Source organism: Trichosurus vulpecula, chromosome 6, assembly GCF_011100635.1.
Source record: "Trichosurus vulpecula isolate mTriVul1 chromosome 6, mTriVul1.pri, whole genome shotgun sequence".
Taxonomy (NCBI): domain Eukaryota; kingdom Metazoa; phylum Chordata; class Mammalia; order Diprotodontia; family Phalangeridae; genus Trichosurus; species Trichosurus vulpecula.
In genome coordinates this window covers 194,441,410-194,454,558 of record NC_050578.1, presented here as the reverse complement: position 1 = coordinate 194,454,558, position 13,149 = coordinate 194,441,410, and the positions used below count along the sequence as shown (strand labels likewise).

Below are 13,149 nucleotides of genomic sequence, written 5' to 3'. Positions count from 1 at the left end.
CTTTTCCTTCCCTATCCCTTCTATGTCACCTTCTTCTCCCTTCTGACCTCCAGAAACAGGTCAGAATTTCCCTCTGTCTCTCTTCAAATCTTTTTTCTGGGGAACACTTCACTTTACCTGATAACCTGAAAAATAGGGCAGTGTTCTTCAAGCATCTGTGTCTTTTCTCCTAAGACCATCACCAGCCTATGTTCTAATGCATAGATAACAATACTTTGTTTAGTCATTTCAGTCATGTCTGACTCTTCATGACCCCATTTGGGGTTTTCTTGGCAATGACACTAGAACAGTTTGCCATTTCCTTCTCCAGTTCATTTTACAGATGAGGAAACTGAGGCAAACAGGGTTAAGTGACTTGCCCAGGATCACACAGCTAGTGTCTGAGGCCAAATATGAACTCAGGTCTTCCTGACTCTGGGCCCAGCACTCTATCCACTGCAATGGTCAGACCATATCCGTGCTACTGTGTTCGGTAAAAGGCCCCACAATCTGAGAGGAACAATTCAAAACTGGGAATTTACCCAGATGGTAAAGAGACTCAAACCCTCCTTGGATGAGGAACAGTTGAAGGAAGTAGAAAGATTTAGCCTGGAAAAAAGAAGCCCTTGGGGAGAGGGAGGAAATGTGATAGCTGTTTTCAGTTATTTGAAAACCTGTCATGTGGAAGAGGGATTATGTTCTTTCTGTTTGGCTCAAGTGGATAAAACTAAAACCAAAGGGTGGAAATTGCAGGAAGACAGATTTTGATTCAACGTAAGGAAGTTACTAACAATCAAAGTTGCCCAGAAATGGAATGGCCTACCTTGGGAGGTATAATGAGCTCCTCATCACAGAAAGCATTCAAGTGGAGGCTGACAGTTTAGGGATTTTGTAGAAGGGATTCTTACATGGAATGGGAGGCTGTACCTCTAATCTCCCTTTGAACTCTAAAATTCTGATTCTATAATTAAATGCTCCCTCTTTTTCTCAAACCAAGCCAAAGACAGATGTTAAGCTCTAGCTCTATTGTGAAGGGACAGCATTCATGGCAGTTATGGCTGTGAACCAGACATTAGAAAAAAAAAAGTATGGAGATATTTCTACCCCATATCCCCCAGCCATCCTTTTTACACAAGAATGAGGCTCACATTTCAACTATGAACACCAATTAAAAAGACTGAGAAATAGCTTTGTTTAGTTAGTAAGCTTTGACAAACTGAGGCCCTTTGAAATGAGAGACACTATAAATAGAAATCAGCACACCCACATATATATTCTTTTTATGAATAGCTAATAAAAAGTGTTGAGGGGATATTCTAATCTTGTTAACAATGGAACAATGATCTGAGTGATTCTGTGACCCTGACATGTGTTTCTAGACAAGCATGTCATGCTCTTTGTTACATCTGTTTAAAGTCACCTAAGGACCCTGGCAGCTGGTCCCTCACCCTGGAGTGAATCAATCTAGATCACTGCTATGTATTTGTGATCCTGCTTCTACAACCTTTCTCTGGAGATGAAGAATTCTTGGTTGTCCCCCGTGTAACTGGATCTGGAACTCTAAAACACATATACGCATATCTGTAAACTTGTAAGCTTAGAATTTGGTTGAAATTTAAGCCTAAAGGATAGTCTTAGCAACCTGAAAACAAAAGCAAGGAGACTTACTTGAGGGGGACCCTGACAAACACAGTCCATGAATGCAATGGTTTTTGTCAATTTGCCTTAGCGCACCATAGGTTATGGGATTTTTAGTCATGCATCTTCTATTAAAGAAGTGGACACCCTTGGGTTAACTAGCAGCTCTCCAGAGTTTGTCTATGAATGCTATTTCATGCACTAAATGACTTTAGAGAATTGATTTCCTTTTAAAAAATTATGAATCTAGCCATTTCAGTACGATAGAAGAGCTTTTGTGGGCAGTTATTTGACAGCATGGTGAGTTACACACATAATCTACAGAAAAGTAAAAATAATCATCTGAGTAACAAATCCTCCCGTTAGCTAGATGTCTGTGATTCTCATTCATGTTGGATGCTGCAGTTATAAACATATCCTATCATGTATCCATAACTATCTGGTAATCCATGTTCTTTCTGAAGTTTGATTCCCAGGAAGATGAGAAATTACTTCAGGCATCAGAGAAGTTTCATGTTGAATGTGCCCTGAAATTTCCAAAACGACAATGCCTTACTACCGTAACCAACTTAAGTGGGAAAACAGTCTTTATCACACGTTATCTCAAGCCTTTAAACCCACCCCAGGAGCTCCTAGATATGAACCCCAATAATCCACAAGCAACAGCAGTAAGTATTTAATTCCTAAATAATTTCCTTGTTAAACGAGAATATGACATTTTAATTTCACTTAAAACGACAACCATTTTAAGAAATTTTTGTGTTCAGAGGGTATGGTCTTTAGAACCAAAAGGATATACTCATTCAGGGGGATCTTAAGAGTTATCACAAAGAAGACCCTAACTTGACAGAAATCAAGGGGAATTTTTAGTTCTATTTTTACACTATTCCATCAAGCATAAAATCATAGCACAAGAAGGGGACTTAGAAGTCATCTGATACAACTTTTGTGCAAGGAATGAGTCTTCTTTCATCATTCCTGATAAGTTATCCTGATAATGCTCATATATGTCGGCCAGCATAGGAGCTCCCTTCACAAGGAAGCCCTTCCTACTCTGTCAAGGAGTCCTTCATTAGGGAGAGCTGAAATCGTCTACCATTCATTCTAATTCTTCCCTCTGGAGCCAAGCATGTTAAGTATATAATATTAAAGTCCTATCCCAAGTTCCAAGACATCTTAGCCAGAGTTTCAGAGTTCAAATGGACCAAAAGCAATTTGTCCAAAGTTTACTTGTTTGGAATAGGAAAAAGTGGGCCATGTTTTAGCCCCCAGCTCTGGGATAAATTGACTTGTGGTAACTTCAGCAAGTCACTTATTGCTCTAGGGTTCCTCCCTTGTGAACTGAGGAGGATGGACTAGGCTCTTAACCTTGTTTTGGTTTTATGAATACTTCCAACCTATAACCACTCTTGTGAGGTGGATGGCATGAGGCAGATGCAGCTACCTAGCTAATCAAAATAACAACTCATTAACACAGAGTCTCAGAATCTCATAGCCAAAAAGGACATCAGAGGACATCGAGCCTTACATGTAACCTTTCAAGAATCTTTTCTACATCATATTTTTCTATGTTCTGTCCTCTGGAGCTAACAGATCTAAGCTTTCTCCCATACGCAATCTCTTCAGATATTTGAAAACAGCTACATCCCCAGATCTTGTCTGTCTGGGCCTAATAATCCCCATGTCTTCTGACCAGCCTTCTTGGGGCATGGACTCAAGATGATTTCTATCATGGGTGTCCTCTCATGAGTACCCTATCTTATGGACATGCTCCATCCAGGGTGTCAATATTCTCCTGAAAATATAGTATCTAGAATTGAATATGCCCTTTGAGGCCTGACAGAACAGGGAATAATAGGACTTTCACTTCCCTCAGTCTGACAATATGCAGCCTAGCATAATTGGCTTTTTTGGTGGCTATGTTACAATGTTTATTCATATAGAGTTTACAGGCCACTAAAACTCAATTTTTTTTCCCACATGAACTCTTCTCTAGCCATATCACCCTAAAATGACCTGCCCAAATTATGTCTTGCTTAAAGGTAGAGTAAATGACTATATACAGAACCACAAGTGGTTAAAGCCCCTGGGCCACACCACAGGTGAGTTTCCTTATCCCTGGAAAATACAGCAATCTCCTGATATCCTAGAGTGGCCTCTCTCTCCTCACCCCACCATGACTTACCCTAGCTGCAAAAATTACAAACTATTGCTCTGACTCATGGCTGTAGTTTTAAGTAAAGCTTCCTAAAAGGATACACAGGATCATGAGACAACCACATGAGTGGTGTCATCACCACCGACTCCAGTGCTCCCAAATCTGATCTGTGCAGCGTACTTTTCTAAGCAGGAGGTACTTGCTCATCATTATTCAGTACAATGACCCAAATCTGAGTCCTCATCTTAACTGAGACTTTTAACCTAGAGGGGTCTTTCTCACTGGTGAATGGGTGTTAGCACTTACTCAATAAATTCATATCATGCCCTTCTCTTGCCAGGCCTGTGACAAAAAGGAACGGGAACCTGGAGTGGAACTTGACACTTAGATCGCTACAGAGTCATAAAGACTGCTCTTAACACATCCCTTTGTCTCATCTTTATTAACACGACTTTTTTGAACCCAAGGGCTTTCAAAGTTTCTCTCTCAATTTTCATCTTATTAGCTATGAGTCATTGTTTTAGTCTGTCAATAACTTTCTTAGATCTTGCCTCTGTCAGGTAACATGTTACCTGTCTCACTCGGCGTTGTCATTTGCTAATTTAATAAGGAAGGAGGAATCTATAAAATCGGTCAACGGACTTTAACATTGATTTATAAATTTGTAGCAAAATTGTAGATGCTATTACTAAAAGGATGGTTGATAAATATCCAGGAAAGGAAGCATTGATGACAAAGAACCAGAATGGTTTAATCAAAAACAAATCATGCCAGACTAATTTCATTTCATTTTTTGACATTGTCAAAACTGGTAGATCAGGGTAATGCTGTAGATAAATTTTATTTCAATTTTAGCAAAGACTTTAATGAAAACTGTTGCTCTATCATTGGAGATAAGGTGGAGAGATATGTGTTAGCAATACTATGGTTTGGGTGATTTGGAGTTTGTTGAATGACTGAATAAAAAATGTTATTAATGGTTTGATATCAACCATGGAATGTCAGAGGAATAAATAGTTGGTCCAATGCTATTTAATATCTTTACCAATTACTTGGATAAAGGCATAGATAGTAGCCCTATCTAAGCTGCATATAACAGAAAGTTTTTAAAAAAGCTAGTTAACCTATTAGATGGCAGAGTTGGGCTCCAAAAAGATTTCAATAGTCCATAACTTTGGACCAAATCTAATAAGATTAAATTCAGTAAGGATAAGGACATTAAGTCTTACCTGAGTTCAGAAACTCAGCTTCAGAAGAACTAGATTAGGGAAGTGTGACAAAACAGCAGCTAGTTTAAGAAAGATAAGGGGGCTTGAGTTGACTGGAAGTTCAAAAGGAGTTAAACAGATCTATTGCACTGGCAGTAAAAGACAGCACGGCATAGAAGATAGAGAGCTGGCCTCAGAGTTCTGGATTCAAGTCTTGTCTCTGACATATAATGGCTGTGAGACTCTGGATAAGTCATTTAACTTCTCAGGGCCACATGTAACTCTATAAAACTATAAATTGAAGAGAAGGTATTAATCTGCATTGATAGAGGAGTTTCCTCACCAGAACTTTCCTGTACTAGTGAAATTACCAGTCCAATGTTCTTCCCCCACTCCCACCCCCCCAAAAGAAAGGCAGAAAAGGAATCCAAGAAATAGTCATTTTATTTGGCATTTGTTTAAACAAAAAAACAAAAAAAGCAGCCCAAAAAAGCTAATGGAATCTTGGGATAAATTTAGGATTAGGAAGGTGATAGCTCCCCTATCGTCTTCCTTGAAGCATACAGACATTTAGTACTGAATTTAGTCCATATTTTAGGAAGGATGTTGATGACCTGGAGAACCTCCAAAGTGGAGCAGCCAGGATGGTGAAGAGTTTTGAGGTCCTGCCATATAAGGATCAATTAAGGGAACTGGCAATATTTTAGCCTGGCAAAGAAGACTTAGGAAGAATATGGTGGCTGTCTCGGCTTACATGAAAGGCCATCTTCTGTCGGAGTTAGATTTGTTCTGCTTAGGCCTAAAGAGAATAACTAGGAGATGGCTAGGAGAAGGGATGGCTCAGCAGAAGATGAAATGACTGTAGTCAGAGGACTTGGGTTCAGATCCTGTCTCTGATGTTTATTGCTGATATGACCTTGAGCAAGTACCTTGACCTTGCTAGGTGTCATTGTCCTCATCTTAAAATAAGGACGTTGGAATAGATAGTCTCTGATCAACTCTAGAGCCTTGATTCCATAATCCTAGGTTGCAAAAAGACAGATTTAGGCTGGACATAAGGGAACACTTCTAATATTTAGAGTTCCTTCCAAAAATGGAAGGGTTGCTCCGGGAGGAAGTGGGCACCCCCACTGACCATAAAAGAAGTGCAAATAAGATACAAATGGGGTTCAGAAAAGGAAAAGATCACTTCCAACTGGGGTAAAGAAGGCTTCCTGAAGTAAGTGGCATTTTTTTAAAGAGCAGGTTGGAATTCAAGTATAGCATGGCAGGCTTTGCCAATGCTTTGCTGAAGTCTAGATACTCTGATTTTAGATACACAATGTGTACAGCATTTCTATAGGGGTAGTGTAACTCTTGGAGTCAGGCAGGACCTGGGTTCAAATCCTGCCTCTAACTCTTACTAACAAACCCTAGGTGAATCTCCTTACGCCTGTCTCCTCATCTGTAAAATGGGAATAATACAACTTTAATACCTGTCTCAGAAGCAATGTAGAGTCCAGAAAGCTAGCCTTGGGGTCAGGGAAACCTGGGTTCAAGTCCTGCCTCTGGAAATCCCCTAACTTCTCAATGTGCCCTAAGAAACTTCAAAGCCTCTAAACTGTAAAGATTTCAATATGCATTGGTATGCTCATTTCCACTTCCAAATCTCCTCTTTTGTCAGACACCTTTCTCAACCCCTCTTAATTCCAGTGGCTTCCTTCTTTTAATGATTTCCTATTTGTCCTGTATGTAGCTTTATCTGTTCACTCCTTGAGGGCAGGGACTGTCTTTTGCCTCTTTTTGCATCCACAGCCCTTAGCTCAGTGCCTGGCGCATGGTAGGCACTTAATAAATGTTTAATGATTGAGTGATTCTCACAATCCTGTCTCCATCTCTGCATTTGCTCCGTCTGTCCTCTCTGCCTGGAAGGCACTCTCTCCCTAGCTCCAGCTCAGAGTTCCTGCTCTTCCTAAAAAATGAAGAGCAAGTAACCTCTTCTTCATGATGTCTCTACTCCTGATTCCTCTCCCTCTGTTACTAATACCATGCCTCCAAAAGTACTTTGAAGTGACATAGTGTCCTGGATCCAGGCAAAATAAAGGGAAAGTTCTCCTATCAGAACCTACAGTGGTCCCGGGGTCAGACTCCACGGCTTCAGTGGGAAGGAAATGAGGAGACTGAGACCTGAGGTCAGAACACAGACAACATGATTTGGATGTGGTCAAGAAATGATATGGAGGACTGACTCTAGACAAAATTTAAGGTGAAAGCTCACCTGTCAGAACCCAGAGTGGTTCCAGGGTCAGACTCCAAGGTTCTAGTGGGAGGGGGATGAAGGGAATAGGATAGTAGCCAAAGTGCAGGAAGCATGGTTCGGGAATGGTTTATCTGGCATAAAGTTCGCCCAACACAAAATACTCACACTTGCTGTCATTCCATAGGAGCTGGTGGCCAGATACGTGGCTTTGATTCCTTTTTTGCCTGACAGTGTTTCATTCACTGGGGTCTGTGATTTATGGAGCACATCAGATGTAAGTCATGACAATTTTTCATTCTTCCTCAGATATTTATTATTTCAAGCTTAACTGTTACCTAGACTTCACTAAGATGACATAAAATGTTTATTAAGCACCTACCAATGAGAAGAAGAAGAATAACAGCTAGCATTTATTTTGCACTTTAAGGCTTGCAAAGTAATTTACAAATTTAATCTTATTTGATCTTCACAACTCTGGAAGGCAAGTGTGATTGTCCCAATTTTACAGATGAGGAAACTGAGGCGGACAGAGGTCAAGAGACTTGCGCAGGGTCGCACAGGCAGTGTCTGAGGTTAAATTAGAACTTGGGTCTTCCTGACCATAGATTAAACACTCCATCTATCCACTGTGCCTTCTAGCAACCTAGTGTCCTGCAGCATGCTCTGAGCCTAACTCGGCTCTGTCCATTGATATAGGAACCTACAGAGCATTAAATACTCCCTAGAAGCCTATGTAGGCAGAGCCCTTTCATCTTTTTTCCAACCCTCTGTTCTTCAGTTTCATAACCATCTGTCCTCCTTGTCCTTCTTAATTGCCCATTAACAAACCCATCCTTCACTGAGCTTAGAAATTATTAGGAAGCCCTTCAACCTCTTGCTACCCACCGATCATTATTAGACTTCCTCAGTGGTCTTGTACCCTACCCTTTGTTCCAGCTGGCACTGAAACTGGGCCAGCTCTTCCTTAGGTGTTCTCAAGATCAAGCATCCGTGTAAGTATGCAGGTTTCATCAGACAGAATTTCTACTGCCTATTCACTGCATTTAATGTATTTCCCTTAAAAAATAAAATAACACCCCCAAAAAACCTGTATCTCCCACAATCTCCTATCATTCAGGTGCCATCTCAATATACAATTCCTTATTGGATAAAAACCAGAGTCTAAGAATAAAGGTATTTAAATGAATTCATTAAATTATTACATAAAATGTTTTGACAACATCTAGATTGGTAATTTTAGAGATAGCCAGGTTTTTTTTTTCATCTAAAACATTTTCAAAGCGTGTATTTTTTCTCAGGGTAGAATTTAACATATTAGGCTTGTCTTTTTCCCCATCTATTTGCAGTAATCACATATGCATTCTGCCCATCAGTACCATCATCCATATTACTGGGGTATTCCATGCACAACTTAAGTGATTTATTTGTTGTGTGTTAAACTGGATGTCAGCTTTTCATTGAGGATTTTTATATTAAGGCATATCCGCTAAAGGCAATTTTTTAAAAAAATATGACATGTTGAAAGTGAATAAGTGCTTGCCAAAATGACTAAGCTGCCAATCTATTTAGCAAAATATGTCTTTCTTTATTAGCAATTTCTTGATCTTCTGGCGGGAGATGAAGAAGAGCATGCGGTGTTGTTGTGTAATTATTTTCTGGCCCTGGGTAAAAAAGCCTGGCTTGTGATGGGCAGTGCTATTCCTGAGGTAAGGTCATTTGTATTTCCCAGTCACGGAAGTCATACAGTTGGAGCCTTCCTTTTATGAAATGCTGAACTCTAAAATATCCCCAGTAGTAGTCAAGGTTGAAATTTGATTTAATAGATCTGATCATGGACAGACTTATCTCCTATAAATGTACAGAGTGGCTTATTGGAAAATGGAGAAACGGCCTGTGGTTGGACGAGGGATGACAGACTGTGCCTTACTTGGATGGAGAAGGAAGTGGCAAACCGCCCTATTATCTTTGCCAAGAAAACCCCGAACAGGGTCACAAAAAGTCAGACGCAACTGAAACGACACAACAACATCCTTACTCGGAGCACACCACATACCTGGGAACTGTGATGAATGTTATGGTTACAGAAAAAGTTGCAGAGGGTTCAGTCATTACTGGTGGCTGCTTTCCCAGCTCATTTCACCCATCCTTAGTGCCAGCACACCTTATACCACTATTTTAAAATGAACATCCTTGACCAATTAATTATCCTTAGGAAGTGAATGATGTGATAGCTTAGGAGCAGTTGATGATATTAGCACGTGGAAGCCCCATTATGTCTAATTATTAATCATCATCAGTACTATTCAGTGTGCTCACACAGATGACATAGAATTCCCCAGGTTCTAAGAATTTAATTTGTATTGTTGACATAATTTTTGCATAAAAGTCAGGAGAGGTTTCCTCTTAAATCAGAGGAAAGATTAGTAGTTATATAAGACAGCCATTAGTAACATATCAACAGTCATGCCAGAGGTGAGTGCCAACTAGGCACTGGAACCAAGACACTGGACAAAATTGTAAAAATTTGTCTTACTCTCCAGAACTGGTTAATGACAGGGTCAAGATTAAAAAGCAAAGTCAAAGCAGGTTTATTGACCTAGATGGTTAGTGGTAAGTGGAAGGAATAGATGTCACAGTGAAGACAAAAAAGAGGTTTAGTTCTTTCTACACCCCCTCAGTGACCTATTAGCTCCATCATCTCTGTGCAGATGACCTACAGATTCATATATCCAGTACTGGTCCTCCTCTGAGCTTTAGTCCCACATTACTGACTGCCTATTGGACATTTCCAACTGGAAGTCCTAGAGACATTCAGTGTCAACACATCCAAAATAGAACTTATCATCCCCACCCTAAGCCCTTCCAAACCTTTCTACTTCAGTCAAAGGGATCACTGTTCTTTGAGGTCCTCAGGTTAAGAACTTTAACATCACCTCCATCTACTCTCTTTCACCCCACTTACAGGATCAATTGCCACATCTTGCAATTTTTATCTCCACAATATCACTAGCATCTTAACCCTTCTCTCCACTCAAACATCTACCACTTTGGTTCAGACCTTCATCACCTCTCATGTTGATTGTTGCAATATCGTCCTTATCGATCTTTCCACCCAAATCTCTCCCTCCCCATCTATCCTCCACATAGATGCCAAAGTGATTTTTCCTTAAGCACAGATGTGATCCTGTCATCTCCCTACTTAACAAACTCAAGTGACTTCCTATTGACTAGGATAAAATATAAATTCCGCTGTTTGGCTTTTAAAATCCTTCACAACATGGCCCAAAACTGCCTTTCTAGTCTCTCTCTATGTTACCCTCCTTCCCATATTTAGTCCAACCAAATTGGCTTTCTTCCTGTTTGACACTCCATAGCCTTTGCATTGGCTATCCCACCTGCCTGGATTGGGCATACACACATCAAGATATCACCCATCACACACTATTTTACCCAACATTATGATGTCATTGGTACTCTTCAAAAACAAAGGACAAACAACAACTATATTAAGAATCTATTACATGTCAAACTCTAGGCTAGAAGCTGGGGAGGATAAAAAGTTGAGATAGAACATAATACCTGCCCTCTGGAGCTTAGAGTCTAACTGAGTAAAAATCACATATCATACTATAACAGAAAAATACAATTATTTTAGGGAGGGACAAAGTACTATACAGGTTCTGAAGATAGGCCATAACCTACAACTAAAATGTGAATGAACAAAAGGCTTAACCCTCCCTGTAGCTTCAAAGATTTAAAGCTGGAAAGAACCATGATGAACCATAACTGCAGGAAGAACCATAACCATAAGGTCATCTAGTCTAACCACTTTATTTTTTATAGATAGGGCAAATGAGGCTCAGAGAGTTTAAGTTACTTCCCTGTGGCAACATAGGGAGTAAATGGTGGAGCAAGACTTTGAATCCATATGCTTTCAAATCCTGCACTTTTTCCATTACCCGAGTGATGTTAAACGTAAATAGAAATGGATTCCTTTGGGCAGTATGCTGATTTGGCAAACCATAAATTAAAATTAGTTTTGTTGTATTTTTATTATTTGGTTAAATATTTCCCAGTGACATTTTAATCTGGTTCAGTACCTACGTCAGCCTGGCCTCTGTACTACGCCATATTGCTTCTTGAGTCACTTCATTTTAAGGTTGCTGATTAGAGTATATAGGGAAAGGACAGAGATTTGTTGAGCAAAAAGGCAGTCCCTGTGATTCCCATCTCCTTCTACTCCATCACCTATCCCAACAATGTTTACTGACCTTCCCCCTAGTGTAAATAGATTTTTTCAGCAATTTGACACCTTACTTCTCAAAAGCTGGCAACTTCTGATCTAAGCTTTGTACATCTGTTCTAAGTTAGGAAGAAATTAGAGCTACTGTGTTCACAGATGCTAAAATTGGAAAAAATACAGAGAAGAATCACACAGCCCCTGCCCAAAGCTGACACCCAAATTTGCAAAGCATTCCATATTTTCGAACTGTTCATGTTGGTGGAAGTTAGTCAAACGCAGAATAACACAAAATTAAAACATGAAATTTAGGGTTTGGAGGTAGAGGTCTCATAGGATTGCTTTGTCCTAGGATTTTATGGGACGATCTTCTTTGGAAAGTCCATTCAATATTATTTAGAAAAGATATCTCTTAGCATGTTCACTAGTATTTGACACAGTTGTTAAGACATACTAATGTAAAATCTTCTGTGGGAATAAAGTATTCATCCATGGAATAGTTGAGTATTTGAGGGCATCATGGTAACATATAAAGCCATGGACATGGCTACTGGTCATTTGGAGGAAGTCTTCCTTCCCAGTGACGATTTTACTCACAGTTGAGATTACTATTTAATCTGTTTGTCTTGCTGACAAAATACCCCCAGTGTTAGCATTAGAGCACACTGTTATCTCTTTTAAGCTTAAGTTAAGGATTAATAGCTGTTCAGGCTACATAGAGCTTTATGGTATATAAAACCCTTTCCCCAAACAACAGCCTTTTGAAGCAGACAGTGCAAATATGGCTTTGCTGCTACGGAAAGGTCCATTTTATTGTTGAGTAGATCTGCATTCTTCTGCTGTTGCAGGTTGAAATCTATTAATAGATTCTTTTTTTAAAAAAGTCACCCAGAAATTTGCTTTGTGATGTGATGAGATGAGGCCCTTAACTGGGCCAATCCCTCAGAAGATAAATACAGTTTATCTTGGGATCCATGTCTAAAACCTTTCATGTTTAGTAAAACTTGCCAGAGCTTACATTCTAGTAGTAAAACCTTCAAGTGTCCAGAATCACCACTACTAATGATAAAGTGATAAAGGAGGCCTATATTGATGGAATGTAAGCATTATAATCCAAATCTTCCAGATAAGGAAATAAGGCAGAGACTCAAATCCTGTTCCTTTAACTCCTGAGCCCACTGGTTTTTCAGTTGCACTATAAAAATAAACAGGGCAGCGTGGCTAATGTTCCTTGGACAGAATTTTGTCCTTGGGCAACTGAATTTATGGTTTTAATCAGCTTCAACCTAAAACTTCAAATGTATTCACTATGTGATTTTAGAAATACTAATTTATGATTTAAAGTAATAATCTAACAATGCTAAACTCCAACGAGTGCTGAGGACTACTTACGTATAAGCTCAAAAATCATCCAGGTTTTAATAACTACTTACTTTTCCTCCAGGGTCCAACTGCCTATGTGCTAACTTGGGAACAAAGCCAATATTTGATATGGAATCCCTGTAGTGGACGCTTTTATGGACAGTTTGATACATTTTGTCCTTTAAAAAGTGTGGGCTGCTTAATAAGTCCTGACAATGTAAGTGATCCCCAGTTCCTTTTATATAGAGACCATTGCTTTCTTTTTTCCACGTAATATTTCAACAATATTGTACATTATTGACTTGTTATATGTAAATCGTCTTTT

At 39.5% G+C, this 13,149-nt stretch overlaps 1 protein-coding gene and 1 pseudogene across 1 annotated transcript in view; both read left to right on the top strand.

The window, feature by feature from the left end:
* Positions 1–13,149, top strand: part of CC2D2A (coiled-coil and C2 domain containing 2A) — a 124,410-nt gene that overhangs the window by 103,646 nt on the left and 7,615 nt on the right. Inside the window, exons 27-30 of the mRNA XM_036765643.1 lie at positions 2,082–2,285; positions 7,407–7,496; positions 8,815–8,928; positions 12,907–13,041. Of these exons, the coding sequence (XP_036621538.1) occupies positions 2,082–2,285; positions 7,407–7,496; positions 8,815–8,928; positions 12,907–13,041 (543 nt within the window). The remainder of the gene's footprint in view (positions 1–2,081; positions 2,286–7,406; positions 7,497–8,814; positions 8,929–12,906; positions 13,042–13,149) is intronic.
* On the top strand, positions 11,612–11,708 carry LOC118855625 (annotated as a pseudogene).